We start from the raw sequence: 27197 nt of genomic DNA, 5'->3' as shown, positions 1-27197 counted from the left end.
GCTTGGCAAACATCTGTGAGTAGTGGCAGGTGTGTGTGCAGAGGGTAAGGAGAAGAGGCAGGAGGGGGTGGGTTAGATCTTGCTTTCTTGTGTCCCTCTCCATGTTGCCCGACTGTGTGCTAGGCGCTGTTCTCATGCGTCAACTCATATGATCCTTACCACAACCCTATGAGATTTAACATTATTCCCATTTTAAACAGGCACAGAGAGGTTAAGTAGCCCGCAAGGCCACACAGCTAGTAAGTAGCATGGCTAGAATTGAAACTTGGCAGTTTGGTTCCAAAGAATGTTCTGTTGCCTACAACCAAATTTTAGGATATCTGCATATTACGGGATTCTTCAGACATGTGAGAATTCCTCAGAACAAGGAAGACCCTTAGCTTTGTTTGGGGTTCATTCTCATAGACAACGTCGTCCTTGGACAGTGGGGTGTGTGACCCAGTGTCAAAGAACATGTGTGGTGCTGTGTCACGAGAGAAGCCAGCAGCATAATCCGTGGCACCAGGACTTGTTTTATTGCAGTCTCTTAGCAGGCAGGGCTAGCCTTTGTAAATGAATGGGTTTCTGTTCTTTCTTTATGGCTGGAGGCAACTCAGGCAGCTGCTCCCCTGACACACAGGGTTCTTAGCCAGGAGGAAAGGATACACGTGTGCCAGGAACAACATAGGTGAAGGCATCCCAGAGTATTTGTCAGAGCAGCATGAGGTGTAGCGGTCAAAGTCCCAGCTGGATGGAGGTTTGAGTTCTGTCTCAGTTATACTTGCAACCAGAGCTGACAGGTTGGGGTTATGGCCGAATCTCTGATTAGGCCTTAAGTTCCTCGGAGACAATTGGCCTAAGATCTCTAACTTCTAGCTCAAAAATTCACTGATGCCATAAAGTGGCTAATAAAGTGGTTCCCAACTCCAGACTGCAATGAAGAATCACGAGGGGGAGCTTTTTTTAAAAAGTATCCCCACTGCCAAGAAGTCAGCAAAGGAGGAAACTGAAAGATAAAACCAGGGTAAGGTTAGTGCCCAAAATTCATGTTTAAGGTTTTGTGCACCCAACTGAAGAGACAAGATGCAAAATTAGCACGAAGCTCCCAAGCAAACAGAAAGAAGGGAACAGGATCCCTTGAGAGCTGTTGAAAGAGTTTAGGAGGGTTTGGAGCTGTCCATGGTGCTGAGACAGGTTTCCTGAGGGTTTTCAGAGTCTGTGATGTAATAAACCACATCCTTCACAGTATCCTTCAGCAGTAAGTTCAGTGACAGTTCCGGGATGATTTCTTGCAGTGTTCCTGGTGTAGGCCTGTGGTGTGACATTTTTCAGCCAAAATGATGTAACCTATGAACTTGGCTCTCTATCAATCTGGCTTTATTTAAGCCCAGCGTGGAGAGTGAGGCCAGTTGAGCTAACAATATTTTTACAATGAGGGTCAAGTTCCTTAGACCTTTATGAGTATAAGGCTATATTTAAATATATTTTATTTGATATATGAAAATATGATGCAAATGTATGTATTCAGTCAGTAACCTATTTATTTATTCGTTTATTTATTCATTTATTTATTTATTTTACAACATATTAAGATTCTTTTTTTTCCTATTTTAAAAAAATTTTTATTGGAGTGTAGTTGATTTACAATGTTGTGTTAGTTTCAGATATACAGCAGAGTGGATAAGTTATACATGCACACATATCCACTCTTTTTTAGATTCTTTTCCCACATAGGTCATTACAGAGTATCGAGTAGAGATCCCTGTGCTACACAGTAGTTCTTATTAGTTTTCTGTTTTATATACAGTAGTGTGTATGTGTCAATCCCAATCTCCCAATTTCTCCTTCCCCTCTTTCCCGCCTGGTAAACGTAAGTTTGTTTTCTACATCTGTGACTCTATTTCTAAGACAAATATCATATGATATCACTTACATGTGGAAACTTAAAAAAAAAAAAAGGGACAGATGAACCTATTTACAAGTCAGTAACCTTTTCAATCAGTTTGATTCAGTGTACTTAGTACACACTCGGTAAGCATTAGTTAATATTTTCTTTTTCACCCATGTACATTTGAAATATCGTATGTGACAAGTCACAGTTTTATGTCCTTCTGTGCCTCAGTTTTCTCAACTGTGAAATGGAGATATTACTCAGCCTTACTACATAGGATTTTTGTGACTAGAGAATGAGTTAATAGATGTGAATCCTGTAGCACAGTGCCCTTGAGCAGTGGTGCAGAGTAAGCATCGTCTCGGGATGTCTGGGGAGCTCGAGGAGAACAGGGGTCCATATGGAAATCCCCAGCCCGCTGCTGTTAGGAAAAGGCCCTCGCTGGAGCACAGAGCTGGCCGGGTCTCGAGTCACACTGACAAAGGCAGCTCCAGGGAGCCTGGCCTGCCATCACAGGGAGGGTTTCCGGGGTCTATGAGGGGCAAGTGCCCCTCACCACTCCCTGTGCCAGGCTTGGCTGCACGGCCATGGGTTCCATGGCATGAGGATGAGGCAGGAAACTGCTGGGCCCTTCTGGGGTCCTCCTTTCTAAAACCATGCCTCCGGAACAGGAATTGTGCAGCTGTTAGGAATCTCCCAGCCACACCCCAGGCGGCTGGCAAAGAGTTCGTAGCATCTCTCCCAGGGGGTCCCTAGAGAACTGAATGATGAAGAAGCTGCCCTTTATCAGGCACTAACTGTGCCCCTGGTGCCGGGCCCCAGGGAAGCCCTTAATCCCCCTGAGCCTTGATAAAACCCTGTGAGGAAGGAGTTACAGTTATCTGTCTTTTACACATGAGGAAGCCAGGCACAGGGAGGTGGAATGACCTGGCCACACGTTCGCAGCTGATCAGGATAGAGCTGCGGTCTGAGCACAGGTCTGTCTGGGTCCAGTCTCTTAACTCCCCAACTTCCCAGAGCCTCGCCTCAGCGTGTGTGTCAATGAAAGCAAAGAGCTGGCCTCCTAGACATGTTATCTTTGCATGAGGTTCCTGGGGTGTCATCACTGCCCATAGCAGGATGTCACCATCACGTTGTGTGCCTCTCCACACCTGCTCCGTCCTCCTTCCCACGTTCCCGGGGATCTGACCCAGGCTGCAGCACCTGGAGGAACCTCGCTTCCCGCCCAGAGCAGAACAAAGTCAAGGTGGCTAGTCCAACACGTGTTCCCTCCCTGAACCCCACCCGCCTTGTGCAGAGACTCTTCAAGCTTCCTGGGAGACCCAGACCTGGGTGGGCAGTGCAGATGGCACTGGGGTTTTTAAACAGATGCTACCTAATTGGATTTCTTATTTGTGATTACTTAGAGCAAGGCTGACTGCCAGACCAGACATAAGGGCATGTCAGGTAATAACTGGGAGGTTTCCACAGACTGTGGGAGGATCTTTTTGTGCTGTATCAGTGAGGGAAATGTACCACTTGGACACCAACAATGGGTCTCAGCCTTAAGGTCGCATGGCGTTCATGGTGTTGTACTGGGTCCCACAGCTGTTCGTTTGCCGCCCCTCACTGCTTTCCATGAAGCTTCACTGCTGGTGTGAATTAGTCATCGGTTCCTGATGCCCCAGCTTGTTGGTAGTTTAGCCAATAGCTCTGTTCTACTTGGAGCTCCTGCAGAGAATAGCAATGAAGAATTGTCACTGACTGTTGCTTGCTTGCTTGGTTATTGGGAGAACCCTGCTGCTTCCACTCCACTTTCCCTGCTGACCACTTTGAGCTGATATGCTCAACTGCAGCACCACTTCCTGCCCATGTTTACACTAGCACTTGACACTGGCCCTGGGTCCTCAGGGCTTCCTCTGTGAGCTCATCCACAGTCTGCCTCCGAGTCCCCCCTCCGTACCTCTGCCAGGCACCCAGGAGAATGCTTCTCACTTACCTATTGCTTGAGTGGGTACATGATTGGGTACCTCGTCGGCAGGGACGGGTTCTGCCAGGGCATCAATTTCTGGAGTCAGAGTCTTACAGGATAAGCTGACAGGTGGTGGGAGGGATCCCTAGGCCCCATGGAGGACCTCCTTGGAAGAGGGGATGCTGAAGAGGTCCTTTGTCTCAGAGCCAGCGATTAGGTTGCAGCTCTTTGGACCACTGAGTCCAAGGACAGGAGGGCCCAGCGTGAAAGAGCAGGGAATCCTGAAAAGCAAAGGCTGCAGTTCCAAGAAGCCAAAAACATTGTTCCTGCAACTTAAAAACCGGGCGTAAGATCTCTCCAGCCGGACACAGAAGGCTAACCACTGTCGGCCAGCTTCCAGCTCTGTCACAGCTCCTAAGCACTCCTTGAATGTCAGTACTGGTGTTTTTGCTTTTCCTTTATTTCTCCTAGGTTCACAGTAGAGTTTTGTTAGGGAGATGCCAAGAAAGCACTCAAGCGTTCGGTGATTGTGAGGTTTAATTCCGCCTTGGAAGTCCCTTTTTTAATTGCCTTCATGTTTGTTCCTGTCCCACTAACCTTGCTCTCTACCTGTTTCCTCCCTCCCTGTTTGCTGGTGCTCTCCCAGAACAAAGAGTTCAAGATGCTGTCGGAGCAGCTGTCAGCCATCACCTCCACACACGCCACGGAGGTAGAGAAGCTGAAGGAGGAGCTGGCCTGCTACCAGCAGAGCCAGGATGGGGACAGCAGCCCGCAGCTGCAGGAGGAGGTCGAGAGCCTGCGTACAGAACTGCAGAGGGCCCACTCGGAGCGTAAGGTCCTGGAGGACGCCCACACCCGGGAGAAGGACGAGCTGAGAAAGGTATGTCGGGGCCAGAGGGGCAGCTGGGTGGTGGCTGGCTAACGGAGCACCCCTCCGAAGTGGTTTCTTCTTCCAGCTGTTACACTGCCATGGACTTTACTGGGGCTTGTGCCCAAGACTGACCATCCCTCTGCGTTTAGATGTAAAGTGCCACTGCTTTGGGGGAACCCACACAAGCACGTGTCCATTCACCTGGCAAGTGCTGCTGATTGAGTTTCTGCCATTACCTGGACATGATGGCATCCCCTGAAAGGTTACACACATGTGCCTTTGGGCATGTTCCTTATAGTCTAGAACTAGCCACTGAGTCCGCTCTGCAGTCCAAGTTCCTGTTGGCAGGAGAGACGGTGCAGAGGTAGTGGCCTTTCTTCTTAACGTTGCCTGCAGGGACTAGGGGCAACCTCTAGGCATCCCTACCCATAATCATAGTGCTTTGGGGAATTTGCCTTAAGTTTAAGTGTTGATAGTTTCAGCCTGACTAATCTCCTCTGGTTGGTGTGCTCTGTAGGTTTACTTTCTACCCCATAAAACGGGATTGGACCCCACTCTCCCATCTCAAATGTCAGGATACAGAGATTCCCTTCTCCACTGCCAAGATAGCTGTTCAAACCAGGGAAGTCCCACGTGCCCCTGAGGAGCCTTCCACGGTCTCAGGACGCTGCTTCTCTCCCCCATCTTTATGGCAACCCACAGGCCACAGGGAAGATGGCACACTGCCCACTTATTTAGTTCCTGTCCATCACTGGAGAGTCACGATGGGTTAAGAATCTAAGAGGGAAGGACTCAGTGTTCCTAACATTGAAATAACAATTTTCAGTGTTTAAAAATTGGGGCAAGCTGAATGCTGCCACAGAAAGCATGCTGAGGTAGACACAGGAGTTTCCAGATTCTCATCCCTGCATTGCCATTACCAAGTGCATGCAGGAAGTCTCACTGGCCTTAGTTCCCTCATCTGTTTAAAAAAAAGAAAAGAAAAGAAGAAGAAAGGTTGGTTTAGATCATTTTTTAGGCCCCTTCTACTTGCAGCTAGTCAGCTTCATGAGATGGTATTTGATGGTTTCTAGAAGGAAAAAGAACCTCAGCCCTGCTCTGTAGTGCCTGTCTCTTCCTGTGCCCAGTTACCTTCTCCTGGGCTGAGCCCTCAGGCACAACGGGAAATAGGGGGGCTGCCATCCACCTGCGGACCCAGCTCCTGCTGGGCGTGCCTACGTCACTTCCCGTCCTGGGCAGAACTTCCCCACTGTCAGCCACTGCCTTCCCCAGATCCCAGGGGGTTTCCCAGAGTCAGAAGGGAGATCCACATGGGGATTAGGTGACGAGGAAATTGAGACATAGGACTTAGCAGTGCAGGCAGCCTGGCACAAAAGAGGCCACCCTGCAGCCGGTTGCCCAGATAAACCTGCCAGTTCACCCACCACGCCTGGAGTGGACTTCATTCTTCGGGATAAAGCACATGCTTAAGGAAACTCCCGTTACAATGTAGCTACAAGCCTGTAACCTATAAAGCGTGGAATTCCAAACTTGTTTATGGATCCTTGCTAACAGATAGACAGTAACCCTTGTATGTGAATAAGAGACAAGATGGTGAAATCCACAGGCAGAGAGAAGAGGCCAAGATTAGAACTGGAAACTCTTGAGATTGGTGACCCTGGGAGAAAAAGAAAAGCAGGTTCCCTGCACATGGGTGCTGGTCACATGAGACGCTGGGAAGTCTGTTAACCCAGCAGATCACAAAACCGGAGTCTGCGGTCTCCGCCTCCACAGAGGGCACTTGACTCATGGACTCTCCAGGCTCCTTCTCTGCCTCCCCTGGGGCACTGTGATTTGGGGACTCAGAGTACTTTTAAAGTATCCACGTCTCCGTCCAGGGAGCCTAAGGGTTTATAATATCCCGTGAGCCAAATAAGGAAGCGGGCTGCCTCCTCCTCTCCTTTGGAAAAATTGTTACTATTGAAGTCTGGACCTGGGTCTTAAATATCAATACAATGAGAGCTTGGTCCTGGCAAGAAAAAAGAAAAATTCAAGGACACTGCCAAAAAGGGAATAGCAGGCACAGAGGCAGAACGAGAAAAGCACCTTCCCTGACTCCAAATATAAGCAAGTCCCAAGCTGGTGACTTAAGAAACTGGCGTGAAATGATTAAGTGCGATGTCCATCTTTTTCCAGAAGGAGAAAAAGTGGAAGCAAATTTTTCTCTTTCTCTAAGGTCTTCCAAACGTTTATTCTGGTGGCTGTGGGGTAGGGCAGGTAGGGGCTGGCTTTTTCCCCCTCTGGTTCTTCTCTGCCGAGTCTGGGTTTAATATTTATCAAAGGTACCACGTCCAGTCTTAACAAGCGCTGAATAATCAGACGGTTTCTTCTCGGGCTTGTCCAGCAGCCTGCTCTTTGCTGAACAAGATTGATGAGGCGGGCGAAGCAGGGAGGGAGCTGGCTGCTGGTAGATGTTTAATTAATGGATTTGATATTTCTGTCAGCAAATGTTGTATTGGAACTGGCATCCCGGTAAACTTGGGGCTCCCCGCTTCTGACGGCATTCTCATTGTCAGGCCACATGGCCATGCTGCCTTGGACTGTGGGCGGCCAGGCCTCCCTGGGGGCAGAGCCTGGGCATGACCCACCCCCATCAGCTGCAGAAGTTAGCTGACAGTCGTTCTATTAAAGGTGTCCTTGTTGCGGCCTCTCCCCAGAGTGGTCTGCACCTCGGCCTGGAGCCTCCTTTCCTTTTAGCTGTGGGATGTGTATTTTGTTCCTTCCTAAAGCTATCAGTGATCCCTGCGCTGACAGACTTGTGCAGCTGTGCTGTTTCCTATCCCTGATGAAAGAGACATGAGTCCCAGGGCTGCCCTTGACACAGAGGCAATGGCTCATTATCCAGAATCTGCTCTGCTGGTGAGGCCAGCACGGCCTGGCTCAGAGCAGGGCTGTGGGTGGGTAAGAAAGAGCAGCCCACAGCTAGGTCCCTGGCTCTGAGCGAGGGTCCTTGACACCATGAGCCCCGCAGGCCTCGAGTGTTCAGGCTGGTGCACTTGGGGTTCTGTGCTGTACTGTGTTGTCAGCCACCGAACACCCGCGCATGGTTACCTTGGATAGTTCCAATGTAAAGGTTTTGTTTTTCCAAATAGAAGTAAAAAGATCTGCCTTTGGGGGTAGGGGGTTCTCACAGTGGAATGTTTTGAGTCTTTCCCCCGCAAAGATACAGAACAGGACTTCTTTGGCCCATTAAGACTCAGAGTTGTGCTATCAGCGGGCTTCATGGCTCATAAGGAGGCTGATGGTTGTTAGAAAGAGGACCCCATGCGTCTCATGGAAGGACGTTATCTCACTGCAGAAATCACGGAAGCTCACAGCCCTTCGTTTACTCAGTAGTTATTTACTGGGTGTGTTTGTTAGGCACTGTTCTGCACACTGGTGCAAAAGTAAGCAATTTTAAAAGTCCTTCCCTTGGGCTTCCCTGGTGGCGCAGTGGTTGAGAGTCCGCCTGCCGATGCAGGGGACACGAGTTCGTGCCCCGGTCCGGGAGGATCCCACATGCCGCGTAGTGGCTGGGCCCGTGGGCCATGGCCGCTGAGCCTGCGCGTCCGGAGCCTGTGCTCCGCAATGGGAGAGGCCACAGCAGTGAGAGGCCCGCGTACCGCAAAAACAAAACAAAACAAAAAAAAGTCCTTCTCATTCTTAGGGGGTGTAAATATTTGGGGGTTATTGGAGAGTATACAGATGGGAATCAAATACAAATGATCCCTCTTGTGCAATAAAGAGAAATAAAGCAGAGTGAAGGGATAGAGGGGCCTTCGGGGCCAGGGCAGGTGTGTTTCATTCAGACTCCCGCTGAGGAGATACCTGAGTGAGGTGAGGAGTGAGCCATGGGGACTTCTAGGGAACAGGTGACAAATGTCACAGCAGGTGCGTCAGCCCTGCGGTGGGAGTAGGCTGGGTGGGTTCAAGGACCAACAAGGAGGCCATCGGGCTGAGGTGGACAGAGCAAGGAGAAGGGTAGGAAGGTGGTGAGATCACATCAGGAAGGATCTTCTGACCTTGAAGGCAACATTGGCCGTGAACCCTCCAGAGAGATGAGCAAGTCTGTCTGGTGCACTTGGTCCCTGCAGCACATACCAGGTCCCTCCCGCCCCGAACGCCTTCCTGTAACTCTGCTGTCGGAACCAGGCGTTTGAGGCCTGCTCCAGGCTTCGACATCGCTGTCCTTCATGGGTCAGCCTTCTGACCTGTCAGGATGCCGGGTGGCCTAGTGGTTACGAGCTGGACCCGGTCTGCTCAGGGCCACAGCCCGCTTTACAGCGCAAGAATCCAACTTGAAAAAACTAAGTCAAAACAAAACCAAAAGCCCAGAGCTACATTGTGTCCCCAAACATTATCACTCGTAAAGGCAGTTACTTAGCTGAGGCATTTGTTTCATTTAACTTACCAGGGACTAAACTAGCCTGATTTACACCAGTGTTGGTTCTGATGATCTGTCCCCAATCACCTTTTAGAGGTAAGAAACACTCCCAAAAATATTGCCTTGCAAGAGTTAAAAGACCCCTCCCCCAAAAAAAAAAAAAAACGGAGCTGCTGAATGATGCTTAATGAGCCGCCACAGCTGGCGAGGGTGCTATTTATCACCTGAGAGGACACACCTGCCTGATTCTGCGTTGTTAGCGTCTCCCCCTGCAGCCTGCGTCCCTGACAACAAAAGGAAGGCCATTTGGCTGCAGAAGTTTGTCATCCACCACAACGGCGGCCAACAAACTCTCCATATGCTAGCTGGTTGGGGAGACCAAAGTGTGATTGGGGGAGCGCTCTCTGCCCCCACCTGGGATGTGGAGCTGAGATGGGGCCCATCCCTCCTGCTGTGCGCCTACCTCCAGAACTGCTCAGGCAGGAAGAAAAGCAAAGCTCCCCAATGCCACTTTGATGAATGGCTTAGAATAACAAAGCTGAGTTCATCAGAGGCCTGTCTTTTGGAATCAAAGCCTTGGAGGGAGACGGGGGAAAGAAATGAGGCGCCCGCACAACAGCAGATTTTAGTGGGTACACGCTCGTCACCGTGGCTGCCCCGCCAGCTGGAGTCTTGGCTGAGATTTTAGATCACAGGTGGTTGCGATGGAGCTTCGTGATCTTCGCCTGCATTCGGAGGAATGGAGGTGTCAGGTCCAGCCTCGTGGGGGTGGCATGCGCCCTCTACTGGGCAGACGACACGCTCCACTTCAGAGGGACATTGCCGGCCTGTAGGATGCTCAGAGGACAGTCATGAGCACTGAGTGATCCTGGAAGCCGTCTCAGGTGCCCACCTGCTCTGTGAGCTGCCCGTGTATACAGAAGGTGGTTTAGGGAATGGAAGGCCTAGTTCCATGGAGGGTCTGGTTACCTCACAGCCTGATCTGAGCAGCCACCCACCCCGGTCCACTGGTTCAGGGGTTGCAGTCTTGCTTCTCCGAGGGGGACTGGAGTCCTGCCCTCCTGACTGTGGCACCAGGTGGAGCTTCACTCTGGCTGCACCCTGGGTGGGCTTTTTGTTGTAGAGGTTCACACCACGTGGTTTCTTCTGTTGGTTGTTTTCAGTTTGACTTGTACACCTAGAAAAGGGAAAGCTATTTTGAGTATTTGCCAAGCTAATTTAAAGGCACACGTGAGGTCATTGGGTGGTGAACTGCGTCCAATAACAGCAAATTAGATGAATTTAAAGAGTGCTTTTTTCCTGGCCTCCTGAGCCAAATTGAATTATTTGATTAAACAAGCTCATGTCTTCTAGATGTTTTAGTCAACTATAAACACATTTAAAAAAACAAAAAACAAAACACCCTTTAAAGGAGTCCTGATTTTTGCATGAGGAGAGCTTAGGCTCCTTAACTGGATCTGCAGGGCAATTCATTCGTTCAACAAGCGTTAGGTGCCCGCGTCGGGCCGGGTACTGATGATGTGACAGCCTGGAACGTGGCCCCTGGGTCCTGCTGAGGCCTCTGGTCCAGGCTGAGCAGAGGGCAGGGCCGTAGCGCCAAGGCTGAGAAACCCTGCTTTACGGAAACCTGCTATGGCCCTTACCTGTTTTCTCACTGCCACCCACCTGTTCCTCAGCCCTGCTAGGCTGGGCCCTCTCTGTGGGCAGCTACCTTGAGTCTTGTTCATTTTGCATCCCCTAGCCCCTGGCAGGGCTCCTGGTACAGAGAAGCACATCAGGAAGTGTGTGATGGATGAGTGACAGCCTTGCCCTCTGTCACCCCCTGGGCCAGAACTAGGCTTCGCAAGTGGGAGCCTTTGATGATAAAACAGCGTCCATCCTGATGCTTTTTCTTTTATACTTTGCCCTCACCACCAAGTCAGGTTTGCTCTCTGTAGACACGAAACATCAGTTGTGTTCATTATAATAAAAAATAAATTGTCGACGAAGATAACAGTTTGGTATAATTAGTTACATGAGTGTATACATATTTACCAGCCTTATCTCATCTGATATCCTGTGGGGGGGCAGAGCATGGTCCTTTGCCCGATCCTCCATAGAGAGAGTTCCTGACCATGAAGGGGGTAATAATCTACTTGGTGGGAACGGGTCTGCTGAATATAAAGACGTAATGCCAGCGGTTCTCGCCCTAGAGTAGTGTCAGCATTGCACTCACTAGTCAGAGCCTCATTCCTGTAACTCTCAGCAGCACGTCCGCAGATGAGCTGACGAGGGAAACTGAGTCCATCTGAACTGAGGTTGCAAAGGAGCTGCAGTGTCCCGTTGCCGGGATGGGACAGTGTCCTGGAAGGTAGTTTCGAGCCACATTTTGAAGGAGATTGAAACCTCCTTGAAGTTTGAAGGAGTTGGGTCATGTTAATGGAGGGTTAACAAATGGCTTGGACCTTTTGCAAGCCTCTGCCAGTACTGTGTGTCTGCTCTTCTCTGTAAGGATCCTTAGAGAGCACGCCACCTGCAGACTATCAGCAGCTCCCCAGAGGGGCCAAGGCACCTAAGTGGGAGCCACTGCCTTCTGAATTCCGAAGGGGAGAACAGCAGACCTCAGTCCTGGACTCCAGCCTCGTTGCAGTTCTCTCCTGACCCCTTCTACGTGATGCTGGGGGTTGGGGGGAGCAGTTCTCTTAACTCACCTCCTGGTGCCTTAAGCTTATCTTTAAAGCCAGGAGGAAGGGCAGATGGCATTGAAACATAACTAGTTGGAATTCAAACCTCTCCAAGGCTTCTGCCCTTTAGCCAGCATCCCTGGGGCCTCCTTTCCTGCTTTTCCTGCCACGGGGTCTAGCAGCATTTCAAGGGAGTGCAGGTGGGTCCTCTGGGATCTGTGTGATCCTCTCTCCCCCTGGATTCCATGCCACAATCTGCTAGGTAGCAATTCTGGTAGGTCACCATCTAGTCTCAGCTACTCTGCACAGGCTGGTTATCACGTGTTCTGTTATTGTACTGAGGATGGCATTTTGAGGCTCTTTCTACACAGGTTGGGAAGAAGCCTCTCCCCAGTAGGTCATAAAATGTACCAAAGATAGCCAGAACCGATTTCTTCAACCAAAGGGAGCGAGGTTGTTTATGCTCATCACTCAGACCAAAACCTGGAGCCTGTCTTATGCTCATTTTTTTGTCTTTTGCCACACCTAGCACGGGGTACTGTGCTTAGGAAAACAGCAGTTTCACTGAACATAATTCACATCCTCTAGTTGAAAGTCAATAGCAAGGCTCCTTCCCTTCCCCAGCATCTGAGCTGTGCGGATCCCGTGAGACACACATGGGCAGGGGTGGGTGAAGACCAGGGGTAATTCTTCATTGTGAGCTTTAGGCTTTCCTGAGACTCAAACATGAGAGCTCAGAATTTACCAAGACACGGAACTAAATACAAGAAGGCCAGTTATCATTGTAAGATCCTGAACACAGCATATGACCTTGGTGTAGACTTTTCTTGAGGTTTCTGTGGGCATTGCAAAACCACAAACAGTGGTAAACTCATCTGCCTTGTTCTAATGGGATTTTTCTTTCAGTGTACAATTTTAATCCCCAAATGAAAGCAGCTTTGGCCGATTCAATTTTCTTTAGTAAAAAGAGCATTTAAACTTAACCAGCTGAAGTTCAGACCTCACAAAAGGAGCCTTTCCTCTGCCCGGCTTCACAGGCAAATATTCTTCCCCCTGCTCTCTCTTTCAGCGAGTTGCAGACCTGGAGCAAGAAAATGCCCTCTTGAAAGATGAGAAGGAACAGCTTAACAACCAAATCCTGTGCCAATCTAAAGGTAGGTACCAAAGGGCAGGACTTTTCATTTTGGATTTTAAGTTCTTTTCCACACGAATTTTCCCCCAAAGATTTCTACGAAGCGTGTAGTTAGTCCGGATGCTGCAGTGGGGAAAGGGTTTCATCAGGAGAGAGATGAAAAAGAAGGGTGATCTTTAAGATCCCGTGACATTTGGTTTCAGGAGTTTTAATCACCTGAGCGCACAGACTCACCCAGCATGGTCTTTAACTGTTTTAAATTTCCCTTTAAGAATTGTTTCTTTCCACTGATACGAATCAGAAGTTTTGGTGGGAGAAAAGCCCACCCATGTTACCTTTTTGCCTTCCCTCCTTCCCCCCACCTAACCTGCGGCCGTATCTCCTCGCATCTCCTTTAATCTCTCTGCACAAGAACCTGAAAGACCAGGAATAAGGAAGAAACTCTGGAACAGAACCTGGGTTCTTCCAGCATTGCTGCCAGCAGTTGCTATGACAGTTGTTGTAAGAGAGAGTCTGGCATGTTAGCCGAGCGAGTCGTCCTGTGTGCAGCCGGCTTCTCTCCCCAGCCCCTAGGGGCAGAGTGGGCTTTCCCCCGCTCCGAAGACTGCAGCCGAGCCTTGGGAGCAAACCTCCCTGGGCTCTGCAGAGGGTGAAGTCGTTGAATAAACTCGCCAAGTATCTGTGTCGTGAGCTTGTTGTGGGCAGCATTTTAACAAGAGTTTAGTCGGCAGGCACGAGTGCTCACGCTCGAGGGGAAGCCATGCCAAGCAGACGTGCAGCTCCGTGCACTTGCTTTCCAGATGAACTTGCCCAGACCTCCGTCGAGGAAAACCTCCTGATGAAGAAGGAGCTGGAGGAGGAACGCTCCCGGTACCAGAACCTCGTGAAGGAATATTCCCGGCTGGAGCAGAGATACGACAACCTCCGGGACGAGATGACCATCATAAAGGCAAGGAGGGCAGTCCTTCCGCCCACCAGCTTCGCAGCCCTTGTTCTCGCGCCGCTGCCCCTGCAGTGCCGTCTGGCACAGCGATGCCCGGTGATCGGTGCTGCACGAACAGTGTCGCCTCCCCGTGTCAGTTCTCACCCCTCCCGCGGGTAGATCTCACACGAGCAAGTAGCTGGGCAGTGAGTCCTTCCCAAGGGCAGCTCCTTTCCCAACTTTGGGGTCTTATGAAGATCTCGGTTAGGACTTGAAGGAAAATTCCACCCACGTAAATGTGTTCTCTTTCTTGTTTCCTACTCTGGGAGAATCCCTGTGTGGAAACAGGAATGGCGTGGGGAGCACAAGCTGCGGGGGGGCCTGCAAGGGTCTGACGGTTTCTCCTAACCCTCGATGCCACACAGATACAGGGGAACGTTCTCATGTTTCACGATTTGTCATTCTCTTTTACCCCATGTAACTATTCCCTCCAAAAAGGCGTATTCAAACGAGACTGAATAAGTTAATCGCATAGGAACCACGAAGAGAAGCTGAGTAGGAACATATATAGAAATCTAAAATTTTCCTACCGAGATCAGTTTTTACTCTCAGCGCCCAATCAGATGCAAGGGGGGAAAAGAGTCATTTTTAAGTGAACAGTATAGATGATAAGCTCTATTTCTAATATGCTTACTATTTTCAGAAACAGAATTGGTGGAGTGCAGGTTGAAGCAGGGGCCTTGAGGGGCCGGTGTGCAGAGTTCTCTTCAAGAGGGAGGCGGTGACAGGACTGTCTGTGTACTTCAGGCTGTTTGGGGATTAAGGGTCTTTTCCCCAGGACTTTTCAGAGAAATTGGCCCAATGTTAGGGCTTTGCATTTCATTTACAGGGAACACAGACCCGCTGTAGAGCTGTGTTCTCTTCCAAGTGTCATTTTGTTGCTTAGCTGGACGATTTTAAGAACTGTAGGTGAAATTTCTCGTGGGAACAGCTCTGTTTAGCCGTCGTTCCAAGAAACAGTGGTACTTATTCTTGTTGACAAAGGAGGCAAAAGTCCAATTCTAGAATGTACTGTTATTTGAAAAATAATAGTTCTTGTTAACATTCGTTCATTATGTGTTTTCACATGTTTCTCCCTAAACAGCAAACCCCAGGCCACAGGCGGAACCCATCAAACCAGAGTAGCTTAGAATCTGACTCTAATTACCCCTCCATCTCGACATCTGAGGTCGGAGACGCAGAAGATGCCCTCCAACAGGTGGAGGTGAGTAAGACAGGCTCTTGGCTATTTGTCTGTGCTCCAGTGGGAGGGTCTGTGACCTGTGTGCAGCTTCCGCCACCAGCGCTGTTCTGTTTCCGGGACCACAGTTCCCCGGGCTCATTCCTGACAGCAGGGTCACTTGAACTGCGGTGGACTTATAGACGGTTCTCTGGAGTTAATATTTACTGTGCAAGGCAATACATTATTGTTCCCACTCTCCATAAAGGAAGATCCCTGATTCCTCTTGCAAAACTGAGGACCTGTTGCAGAGAGGTGAAATAGCTGGAACAGCTGAGTCATTAAAAGAGATATAATTTATCATCCCCATTTAGTATCACAGCACATATAGTAATATCAACAAGAAAATTTCCCTTCCTGACTTAGAAAGCTGGCTAAAACTCAGAGGACAGCAACGAATATTTGAAAGAACAGATATTTGCTGAACGAAATGTATCTTTGTCGGTAATAGCCTCTTAGAGTCACACAGCGGTCTTTATAGTCTGTGTGTAATTTTATTAAAGGTACAAAGACACACAGTTTTTCCTCTGGCATTTGAAAAGCAGAAAATCACAAGCACGTAAAACCGTATGAAGCACATGAAGATAGATGTGGAAGAGGGACGGTTATAAAAACAAATGTGCTTTGATCACATCCTTGTGCCAGGCACTGCTGGCGGGTACTGGAGAAACAGGTGATCGAGCCAGAGAAGGTCCCTGCCCTCATGGAGCTTGTCTGATGGAGAGTTAGACACTAATCATTTGATGGAAGAAGCTTATAATACAATTGCGAGTACCGTTAAGTGCTGTAAAGGAAAGTGAAGGGTGGTGAGAGATGGCGAGTGATGGAATAAAGGGTGGAAGGATAGAAAAGGAGGTCCTCCAGGTAAAGGTCTGTCTGCTGTACAGTTTGGTGTGGTTTGCTGCCGGCTGTATGTACTTAGTAAGCATTTAATAAATGCTGGCTTAAGGCCCTTGGTTTTGCTTTGCCGTCTCCTGAGTCTGGGTCCCAGAGGCTTTGGTCAGCCTGAACTCCAGATGCACCACCCAGGTGTCTGTATATGTGACGGTTTACCTGCAGGCATAAGCACTTCCATCAGTGGATTTATGGTCTTCCGGGAAGCTGAGGCTGGTTCTTGGGATTGGCCAGAGCGGCATTCATTAAGTGCTGGCTGAACCACATTATGTTGTCCCTTATGTACAAACATGTACTTTTAAGATCCGTGTGGATATGCTTGTGCCGATACACGTCTGTCCATGCACACCCACACGTGACAGACCCTGGAGGACAAACCCAGGCATGAATCTGAAGGAAGAAATCTACTGGGAAATTGATGCTGCAGGATCTGGTGGATAAACGGGTTCCCTGGCAGGACAAGCACTGATTTTGATTCAAGGTGCAGTCAAGTGGTATTCGACAGCACATTTAACGGTGGTTAGTAAGCACATTGATCCTTCAGCAGGAAGCATTATATCCTGAGTTTTACAACTTCTCTGTGTGAGACCATTTTCCAGAAATGAGCTCTTTTTTAACTTCCAAATAAAAAGGCTGTGTCCTTATCCATTTGTTCCTAGAGTATATGACTGATCATCTTACGTGGCTCACACAGGAGGAATATAAGTGGCTGAGACTCAGATGTTACGCAGACAGAAAATGAGCCTGGAGCACCAACTTTAATATGAGAATGATAGTTGGTTGGCATTGGCTTTGTCTCAGAGGCGTGGATTGATGTTTGGGAGGGAGAGGGAGGACAGACGGCCGACGGAGACAGCTGACCCGGGGGGTGCCGTGCGCTCCTAAGGCATCTGTGCTATTAAAGCCTCTTCTTCTTGCTCCCTGTCTTCCTCGGAAGGAAATTGGCCTGGAGAAGGCGGCCATGGACCTGACAGTCTTCCTGAAGCTGCAGAAGAGGGTGCGAGAGCTTGAGCAGGAGAGGAAGAAACTGCAGGTGCAACTGGAGAAGAAAGAACAGCAGGATAGCAAGAAAATCCCGGTGCGTGAAGGAGCTGCGAGCCCGCAGGGCCGCACCCTGAGGGTGCTGGCGTCAGAATGACCCAGCTCACTCCTGCCAGGGCTCACGGGGTCAGGTGTGACCACGAGAGGTCGTGCTGGGGCTGGGTTTCAGGGAAGAGCTTCATCTTGTCTTGATGGCATATTGAATCTTCTCTGCAAGCACCCACATCACGCCAGTCGGACAGGAGTCAGCTTCCCCAGTACCTTCAGGGTAAAGGATTTCCAGTGGTGAAGCCAGCAGGGAGCCTGTGTCATTGTCACCCCCTTGCAAAGAGAACCAGGGCATAATTAGAGTATAAACACAGTTGACCTTCGAACAACTCGGGCTAGGGGAGCCAACCCTCTGCACGGTTGACAACTCACCTGTGACGTATAGCCGGCCCTGGTTCTGCGTCTGAGGATTCAACCAGTCACAGATTGTGTAGTGCTGTAGTGTTTACTATTGAAAAAAGTGCACGAATAAGTGGACCTGTGAGTTCAAACCCATGTGATCCAAGGGTCGACTATATAGGCGAAAGTCAAATCTTAGAGAAAATCGATGCCTGTTTGTACCTGGAATCTGGTGTGGACTTGAGTTTAGTCCCGTTGGGTCAGGGGCAGACCAAGTTTGCAGTCACGCAGGACTGCAGCCTCGCCTCGCTCTAAATTATCATCAGTATCTTGGGTCTTGCAAAGGTATTTTTTGAAACCTTAGTGTCCCCGGATGTATCAGTCCATCCCAAGGACCCACTGGGCACCTATGCTATGCTTAGCACCGTGCTGGTGCCGGACTCACAGTAGGTGTTCAACGTGTTTATTAAATGAGGGAGATACAAACAGAGGAGAAATCCCCCCATTGACTAGATTGTAAATTCGAGGAATGTGTAATCTAGGTCAGGAGGACCAGACATAACACGGGTGAAGAATAAAAAATCACATTGGTAGCGCTCAAATAAATGCCAGGTTGAGTACAGACAGGTTGGTGCTGTAGGAATAGAGAGCAAGTGGTCCTCCACTTGCTATGAGGACCGCTTCTAATGGGATATGAGGCCATTTCAGACATGGATCACATCATTAACTGACCTCACTGTGGGTTTGTGAAAGGCCTTGGGTCTGTTCCCAGGCTTGAGTTGCCCCTTGCGGGGTTCGACCCCCTCCCTGCATCCTCAGCTCTACCCCCACCCCACCCCTACACACTTTCTCCTTTTGTAACACCCGACTTCCCTTTCCAATCAAATGTGATACAGATGTTGATCGGTATTACTGGTAAATTCTTGGGGTTTTTCCTGAGCAGTAAGTGGGGAGGTAAATCTTGCTGATGGATTCAAATCTTTCAGGTGGATTAGATTCAGAATGGAGGGTGAAAGGATTAGGTTTATAAATGACTCATTCAATTAGAAGAGAATCTGCCCTGACAGGCGAGCACAAATCAAATAGATGAAAAGCTGCACAGACATCAGACAATGCCTGACGTGAAAGTTCCTGGCCGCCCAGCTGTCCCTGAAGGCTCACTCGCCAGGCTCCCCGCTGCAGAAATGCCAAATAATTTTGGAATCTTTAGGACTTCTGCTTGTCTCGAAACCAGATAAAAAGGGGTATATCTTTCATTAAAAAATAATCACTGAGCAAAAGTTAGAACCGCAGGCTTGGCTCACAGCCCTGTAACGTGCACTGAGGATCTCTGTTTAGGAAGAATGAGCTTGTTTCTGCCAGAGTTTGGTAAGAAAGGCAGAGTATGGAATCCCTCTGCAGAAACCCTGAAACTGAGCTTTCAGAGATCCTGTTCTTGGATCTGCCCGGGGTCCCAAGAGAAATTCTGAGCCACCTAGGTCTTTGGTCTGGAGTGATATGGCCCAGGTCTTGGCTATAGAGAGAGGCCAGGCTCTGGATGAGGGATGACAGGGAGGTCCATAGGGAGCCTGTCAGTGAGGGAGGCACCAAGCCTGCCATGAGGTGGGGCCTCTGGGACAGCCCATCTGTGTGTTTGACTTCCCATCCAGCTGACTCCCTTTCCCCGGGCCTGGCAAAGTCACCATGGCTATCAGGGGGATTCCAGTGGGCTGTCCACTTAGAAACATAACTGCTGGTCCACCCTAGTACAGCTCCTCAGATTTGGATAGATGATCTCCATCTTCCAAGAACCTAATGCATTTAACAATAATCCATGGTCGTGCGGCAAGCCCATGCTACGTAGAACACAGGTGCAGACCTCTCCCCAGGCCAGCGGGTCATGAGCTGGCCCTGAGTAGTCACATCCCCTACCACTGGGGATAGTGGGAGACGAAGCAGAGACTGGTAGCCTGGAGCGTCGCTTTCCCAGGTTGCAGACTGGAAACAGTGCAGCCAGTGTTGCAGGCCTTGACCTGGAAAGGGCTGCTCAGATCCAGCCCCAGTCTCCAAGCCTGGGACCCACCTAATCCAGCCACAGCTGGACTTCAGGTTGCTAGCACTGTGGATATCTAATTAAGCACTGTCAGATTTTAGCTCCAAAAACCCATCTTATTCAGGGGCTATCACTCACTACTTGAAATCACCCCTAGCAGTTAACCATTTGTGAAGGTGTTTCTACCCCTTCTCATTGGACAGGTCAAGTCCAATAGCTGCCAAACAGTGATAGGAGTCATCGGCTCGGCTGAGTCCTAATGGGCTAGCGTTCCCGTTGTTGCTATCCACACCCACCCGCTGTGGAGCTGTGAAGTCAGACAGCATTCGTGGTGCTCCGTAGCGGGCCAGCTGTCACACTGCCTATTGTAGAGCCACATAGAGGAAGCAGGCTTCTCCACAAGGCGCTTGGAGTGACTTAGTTGGGAAAACAATACACATGTGCACACACACGCTTCCCCGCCCCCCGCCAAAAAAAACTGAAGAGGGGCTCTTAAACCTCATAATAAGTACATCATTATTATATGTTAACCTTCCTAATAAGAACACAGGTCTAACGGTGCTGGTTTCCTAGGACTACTGAAACAAAGTACCACGAACTAGATGGCTTAAAACAACATAACTTTCTTCTCTCATAGTTCTGGAGACCAGGAGCCAACAATTAAGGTGTCAACAGGGCCATGCTCTCCTAAAGGCTTTTGGGGAGGATCTGCTCCATGCCTCTCTTTGAATGTCTGGGCTGCTGGCGGCCCTTGGCATTCCTCGACCTGCAGCTGCGTGACTCCAAGCTCTGCCTCCATCTTCAGTTCACGTGGTGGTGGGGGCGGGCCTTCTCCCCTTCCTATAAGGACACCAGTCACATCAGACAAGGGACCATCCTAATGCCCTCATCTTGACTTGATTATATCTGCAAAGGCCCTATTTCCAAACTGGGTGACATTCACAGGTACCAGGGCTTAGGACTTCGGTGTATCTTTTCGGGGACATGGCTCAACCCATAACACAGTGTTATTTGTGTTCAACCTGTAGGTGCTTGTGAAGATCGTGTGAATAAAGTTATGTAGGGGATGTGGGCAGGCAGGAGGGAGCTCCCTGGTGGCCTGAGGTGGTGAGCTGCATCTTGGCAGGAAGGAGGCGGACATACAGAGGGTGGGAGTGCCGGGCACAAGCAAGGGCAAAACAAGCTCGTCCTGACCGTGGTGGGAAATCATCCTGGGGAACAGCTGCCTTGCAGCCCGTGCTCACCTCCTTGCCTCTTCATCCATGCAGGCAGAACAGCCAAGCAGTGACTTAGATGTGGACCAGGATGCAGATCTAGCCTACAATAGTCTGAAGGTAAGATTCTTGGAAGACAAGCTTCCCTAACTCACCCTACGGAGGACGGATGATGGTGCTGGGCAATGGCAAGTCCAGTCCTGAGCTTCCGTCTACGCATAAGTGGAGCCGTAAGCCCACAGTTTCCCCTTCCCGCACTTGAGTTTCTTCATCTTTGAAGTGAAGGAAAATTTGTATTTACTCCAAACACCCCTGAGACAAAATGTATGAGTTTTCCACATCAAGCAATTCTCCAGTTCTCTGTGGACACCAACTAGGAGTCCTACAATTAAATTCACCTGTGGCACAAACTTCCGAGGGTTAACGCAGACCCTGCTGGTTAGGGGCTCAGCCCCACAGGACTGCCCCCTCTTCAGATGCCAATCACATCGGTGGGTCCCCAGGACTCTGCTACGATCATGAGTTCCCATGCCCCCCTCCTCACGTTTGATAATTTGTTTCAACGGTTCACAGAACTCAAGAAAGCATTTTACTTACTATTACTGGTTTACTGTGAAGGGTACAACTCAGGAAAGGCCAGATGAAAGGGGTGTGACACATGCGGGAGGGGACTCGGAGTGTCCAGCCCTCTCCAGACACCTCCACGTGTTCATCAACCGGAAGCTCCCAAACCCTGTCTATGAGAGGTTTTGTGGAGGTTCCGTTAACACAGGCATGATGGGGTTAAATCATTGGCCATTGGTGTCTAACTCCATCTCCTGCCCTCCTCCTCCCCTTTCCTAAGGTCGATGGGTGGGCTGAAGGCTGCAGGGCTCTAACCCCAGGCTTGGGTCCTCTGGAAGCCCCCATCCTCCGAGAGTTACCTCAGTATAAACTCCAGCATGGTTGAAAGGGGCTTACGATGAATAACAGAAGACACTTCCCTCACCTCATCACTCAGGAAATTCCAAGGGTTTAGGAGCTCTGTGCCAGGAACCAGGGGCTAAGACCAAATACAATAGAAGATGTTCCTCTCACCTCTAACACTAGGAGGTTACAAGAGTTTAAGAAGCTCTTCCAGGAACCAGAGCCAGAGACCAAATACATATTTATTATTATGTCACATGTATCTTACCTACCTGATACAGTTTCAGTTAAAGTAAAATGTGCCAGTGGAGTGGACTCACTTTGAAAAACAATCCAGACCAGCATGGAGATATGTAAGGCCGAGGGCTCTCCCAGCGTGTCCAGCAGGAGGTGGCCAGGTGGAGGGTGGAAGGGCTCAGGTCTGAGGACAAGCGGGCCCGCATTTACTGCAGCGATGCGTTGGGTGGGTGGGAGGTACAGAAAAGGGGCGTTAGATGGAGCATTCCCACTCCCCTGTCCTCTTTCCCAGAGACTTGGGAGTTGGGAATTTATCCAGTCTGCCAGGGCCACTCAAGCCTGGTCCCACTTACAGGACTGCAGATAACTGCTAACAGCCATATTGCTCAGGAGAACAGCCCTGAGTCATTCCCACAGCTTTTTGAACAACTAGGGCCACACTAATGGTATAAGAAGAGGGTGCTAGGTAGGTTTTTCTCTTTTGAATTATTGATTAGACTTACTTTCTCATGTGATATTTAAAAGGTTTAACACCTTCCCAGGGGCAGGGGAGTCTCTTGCTGTGATAAATGCCTGTTACAGGGCTTTCTGTACGCCATCCTTCAGCTTCCTTTCCTGAGGGAGGCTTAGCCCCAGAGGAAGGAAGGGAACACGGGATCTTGTTAGGCTATCGGGACATCAATCTCACCCCTCATTTTAAAGATGATAAAATGGTCTATCCCCGTGGTTCTCTTAAGAGGGGTCCTGGGACCAGCGGCATCACTGGGATCATGCTAGAAATGCAGATTCTTGGGCTTCAGCCCAGACCTGCGGAATCAGCAGCTCTGTGGTGGGTCCAGCAATCTGGGTTTTAACGCACCCTCTGGGGATTCTGATGCCCACTCAACTCTGGTCAGAGCCAGAGGAAACTTCACCCACCATCTGGTCTCAGTCCCTTGAACCACACCTGAGAAAGCAAAGGTTCCAGGGGTACAAAGTTGTACGTCGAGCCAGAGTGAGGACCCAGGGCTCCTGCCTCCAAGCCAGTGCACCTTCATCAGGCAGTGCTGGCTTGTCCTGGGAGTGCACACTGCTAGCAGAAGGAAAATCACCCAGGCTCTGAGTGGTGTCTTAACTCCTGAACTTAATAACTAGACGCACCAGTAATCACCACACCCCAGGGCCCTTCTCATTTCTGCAGAATCACTTGTCTCCATGCCTGGTCCCAAATCTCCCAGAAATGACCACGTGTGTGGTGCAGTAGTGGGAAGGACCCTGGATGAGCCTTCTCTGCTCCATCCTCAGCTTCCTCGTTCATTAAGTAAAAGGGTTATACCCAATGACCTCCTAGCTTTGTGATCCCGTGGCTCTGTGATGAATGTGTAACCAGTGCCCAGTTATCCATGTTCTTGGTTTTCTGTGGGAAATTTTGAATCCCATGTATTCCAGAGCCCTGTCAGCAATTTATGTGTAATTATCAGACTTTAAATTATCTGATTTCATCTCAAACGCACAGTTAAATATTTTACCTAGAAAATTTTAAATATACTCCAAAACTGAGTTTCAGTGGTATTTTTGACTCTGTCTACGGGCAGTGTTTTCTCTGCTAGCACTTGCAATTGACGGCTTTCCGTATGACCAAAATAATGTTCTTGGTCTGTTCTCCAGAACGCTAGTCCATGTGATGCTCCTTAGAAGAAAACGGCAAGGAGGCCTCTCTAGACAAATAAGTTTAGGATATCAGGCATTTTATGTTCTCTCTTGGAAAGTCAAAAGATACATTAACATATTAGGGTTCCAGGAAGTCCTGTGTTAACAGCATGTTTAAAATTGTTAACCCAGCACTTCCACAAAGAAGGGTTTCATAGCCAAATACACCTAGAAATACGAACCCCACTGAATCACTTAGAGGATTGCGACCATACAGGCATCATGTCAGATCCTTGGCACCAATAACTTGGGGGTCTGGGTTCAAGTCCGGGCCCCAGCTTTGACCACTTGCTGACATAGTCAGAACGTATACTGTGTGTCCCGTCGTTAACACCGGAAGGTTGCTCTTAGCTTCCCAGGTGGACGGGGCAGGTGGTTCAGGAAGGTGGAGGAGGAGGCCCCCCGGGGACGCTGCCCGGTCTCCAGGGAGTGATGAGTATGTCACTGGGCTGCCTTCCAGAGGCAGGAGCTGGAGTCGGAGAACAAGAAGCTGAAGAATGAGCTGAATGAGCTGAGGAAAGCCGTGGCCGACCAAGCCTCAGAGCACAGCGCCGCCCACGGCACCCCTGACAGCTACTGCCTCCTGCTGAACCAGCTCAAGCTGGCCCACGAGGAGCTGGAGGTGCGCAAGGAGGAGGTGCTCATCCTGAGGACCCAGATCGTGAGCGCCGACCAGCGCCGCCTGGCTGGCAAGGGCTCGGTGAGGAGAGGGGGCCGCGGGCGGGGCATTGGGGCCACGCTAGGGGAAGAGGTGTTTTTCTTACGTTTCTTTACGCAGGAGGGCCTTCAACCTAAAATAGCAGAGTCTTTTAGAGTCTCCTCTAAAAGTAGAGCGAGGTACCTGCTGCCCTCCCAGCATGACTTTTCGCAGGAGACTGCTGGAAGTTTCTAGGATCTTCTGAAGTTACTCCGTAGGAACATGCTCAAAAGGAATGAGGCTCAGGCTTAGAGTAAACCTGGGCCACGGCCTGAGCAGCCCCCTTGGCCTGTTTTTTTCACCTCAGGTCTTGCCCCTTGCTATTTACTTTGTTTCCCGGGTAAAGAAAGTCTTCCCTCTCTCTCAGCTCTCCCAGGGTGACAAGTGCAACTTAGCGTTTGTTCCTAATGTTTCCCCCTCCTGCACAGATTGAGGAGCGGGCGGGAGGGGCCGGAGGCCACCTGGGCTGCTCTGGGCGTGGGCCCAGGGCGCGGGGGAGCTGGGGCAGGTGGGCAGCACTGAGTGTGCCGCATTCCAAACTAAGACAGATTTCAGTCATCTCCTCCGCCTTCGGGGAGCTTTCTCCTCCAGGGACACCATCCTTGCCTCTCCCTCCCCCAACTTCCCCTCCACCCTCTCTGCCTTTCACAGCCAGGCCTCTGACTGTGACTGTGATTCTCCCTGACTCTCCCAATGTGATTTTTTTTTTTTTTTTTTTTTCATGTACGCGGGCCTCTCACTGCTGTGGCCTCTCCCGTTGCGGAGCACAGGCTCCGGACGCACAGGCTTAGCGGCCATGGCTCACGGGCCCAGCCACTCCGTGGCATGTGGGATCTTCCTGGACCGGGGCATGAACCCGTGTCCCCTGCATCGGCAGGCGGACGCTCAACCACTGCGCCACCAGGGAAGCCCCCAGTGTGATTTTTACAAGTCACGTTCCTGCCGGGGATTAACCGCTGTTATCTGAAGCCTTCTGCTGCCTTTATCTTTTCCCAAAGGCTCGTTTTTCTCCCTCCGTGTATAGTCATTTCCTGACAATTGTTTGTATAACCAGAGTTATTTATTTTTTAATCTGGGACGTTCTAGGAGCCAAACATCAATGCCAGAACAAGTTGGCCTAACAGTGAAAAGCACGTGGATCAGGAAGACGCTATCGAGGCCTATCACGGGGTCTGCCAGACGAACAGGTGAGCCCCACCTTGCAGTCACTGTGCCTGGAGGGGGCGACAGGGAAGGAGCCCTGCCCAGCCTGGTATGTGAGGGCCACTCCTCAGGCACTGACCTCGCACTCAGCATCAGGGTGTTGGTTTTTATAGGAGATAAATGAGGAGGAGCGGACTTGGTGAGTCCCATGCGCTAAGGAAGCCTGATTTTAGCATCAGCGGGACTCCAGCGAGCACCCCTGGTGCATCCCGAACCCCGATCCTCTGAAAAGCACTGGGGAAGGGAGCTTCCCTGAGAGGTCTGACAGGACGAGAGGGAAGGACTGGCTGGGAGCGACTTTTCTCGTTGAAACGGAAGCAGGTGGCAAGTGAGCCCACCTGAGTGGTATCGGAGGGGCTGCTCCAGCTGTTTGCCCCGTCTACCAGCTTTACTCTGCCCAGCTGGTGGATGCATGCGACACTGGGCCCCGTGCCCTGGCATTTAAGACATGGAACCCAAGCCAGACACTGCAGAGATTGGATGGGAGAATGCGACCACTACCATATTGGCTAAAAGGAGATTTCCCTGGACTTTAGCCTGGACTAAATTCCAGAACTTTCCCACTTGTGGTCCCCCCTCAAGGGGGAGCTACGCAGGGTTAAGGCAAAAGAGAGTGACTGAGGGAGGCAGCGGGGCCCCGAGACGCAGGACAGAGCAGGGCCCCCGAGGTAGTGCAGCCGAGCACTTGAGAGTGTGCACTGGGGTTCCGTTCGCTTACCAGCTCTTCAGGGACACTTCAAACCGCTCAGTGCTTTGTTTCCTCACCTGTGAACTGGGGACGGTCAGCGCAGCCTACCACATAGGGTGACTGAGGTTAGGCGAGTTAGTCCGTGCAAAGCCCTCAGAGCAGTGCCTGCCCATGATAAGCACACAGTAAACATCAGTGTGGTTACAGCCCCTCTTATCACCTGTGCCTCTGTGGGCACTTGTAAAACCGGAGCTGGCCTTTTCCCTGGCTACCCGTCTCTCTTCCTGAATGTTGATCAATCATTAAGCATTTGTTTAAAATTGCTAAAAACAGCAGGTGCACCCAGAAAGTTGTCAGTAGTGGGCACTGGGAGTGCGGCATGGACCTGTTTGCGGGAGTGTCACCGAACGACGTGAGGACTTCCCGGGGCTTTGACCCCCAGATCTTCTCATCTGGCCCCTCTTTCTGCGGATGAGAAAACTGAGCTACTGAGGCACACGATGGGCCTGTAACTGAGTCCAGGTAGAATCCGAAGGCCAGACTCTCAGGCTGGGCTGCCCCCAGCCCGCTGTGCAGGTGATCAGAAGGTGAGGGTATTTGAGCAGGCCCCCAGGCCTGAATTTCCCAGGAGGAAATTCAGTTTCTTTCAAGAGGAGGGAAAGAAGGAAATGAAGGTGAATCTCTGAATGCCAAAACTGAGTCAAGATGTAGTCATTTTAAATCACCTTGGGTGAAGATAAGAAATGAGGTGAATAAGGAAGAGGAACACAGGTGACATTTAAAAGTTTTTTAAGAGGAAGAAGGAAACGGGGAACTTGGTGCTGACAAGCGAGTGTGCTTAGCTTTCTGACCTTCATGGACCGCCGCTGTCATCAGCCCCCTTTTTGTTCATCCAGGTGGTTGTTAGGCATCCAGACCTAAGAATAGGTTTCCCAGGGGATGCTTAATACCCTGGGTTTGTCTTCCTTTGCAGCAATAATGATGATGGTGATAAAATAAAAATAGCTTTTCTTATGTCTTAAAATAATTCAGTTCCCAGCAAACCCAGGGTACAATAGGGAATTAAGAGCCTGTGAAACCGAGTTAAGTATAGAAAGGAGCCTCTGCCTCGGGGAGGGG

At 50.1% G+C, this 27197-nt stretch overlaps 1 protein-coding gene across 1 annotated transcript in view; it reads left to right on the top strand.

Annotated features, from left to right (window-relative positions):
- The window catches only part of MYO5B (myosin VB), a 373495-nt gene that overhangs the window by 319297 nt on the left and 27001 nt on the right, over positions 1–27197 (top strand). Inside the window, exons 22-29 of the mRNA XM_024756795.1 lie at positions 4468–4701; positions 12827–12911; positions 13690–13838; positions 14956–15075; positions 16922–17062; positions 20713–20778; positions 23951–24190; positions 25274–25374. Of these exons, the coding sequence (XP_024612563.1) occupies positions 4468–4701; positions 12827–12911; positions 13690–13838; positions 14956–15075; positions 16922–17062; positions 20713–20778; positions 23951–24190; positions 25274–25374 (1136 nt within the window). The remainder of the gene's footprint in view (positions 1–4467; positions 4702–12826; positions 12912–13689; positions 13839–14955; positions 15076–16921; positions 17063–20712; positions 20779–23950; positions 24191–25273; positions 25375–27197) is intronic.

Source organism: Neophocaena asiaeorientalis, unplaced genomic scaffold, assembly GCF_003031525.2.
Source record: "Neophocaena asiaeorientalis asiaeorientalis breed wild unplaced genomic scaffold, Neophocaena_asiaeorientalis_V1.1 scaffold133, whole genome shotgun sequence".
In the NCBI taxonomy this organism is placed as follows: domain Eukaryota; kingdom Metazoa; phylum Chordata; class Mammalia; order Artiodactyla; family Phocoenidae; genus Neophocaena; species Neophocaena asiaeorientalis.
Note: the sequence above shows the minus strand (reverse complement) of the source record. Positions and strands in the feature narration are given on the sequence as shown.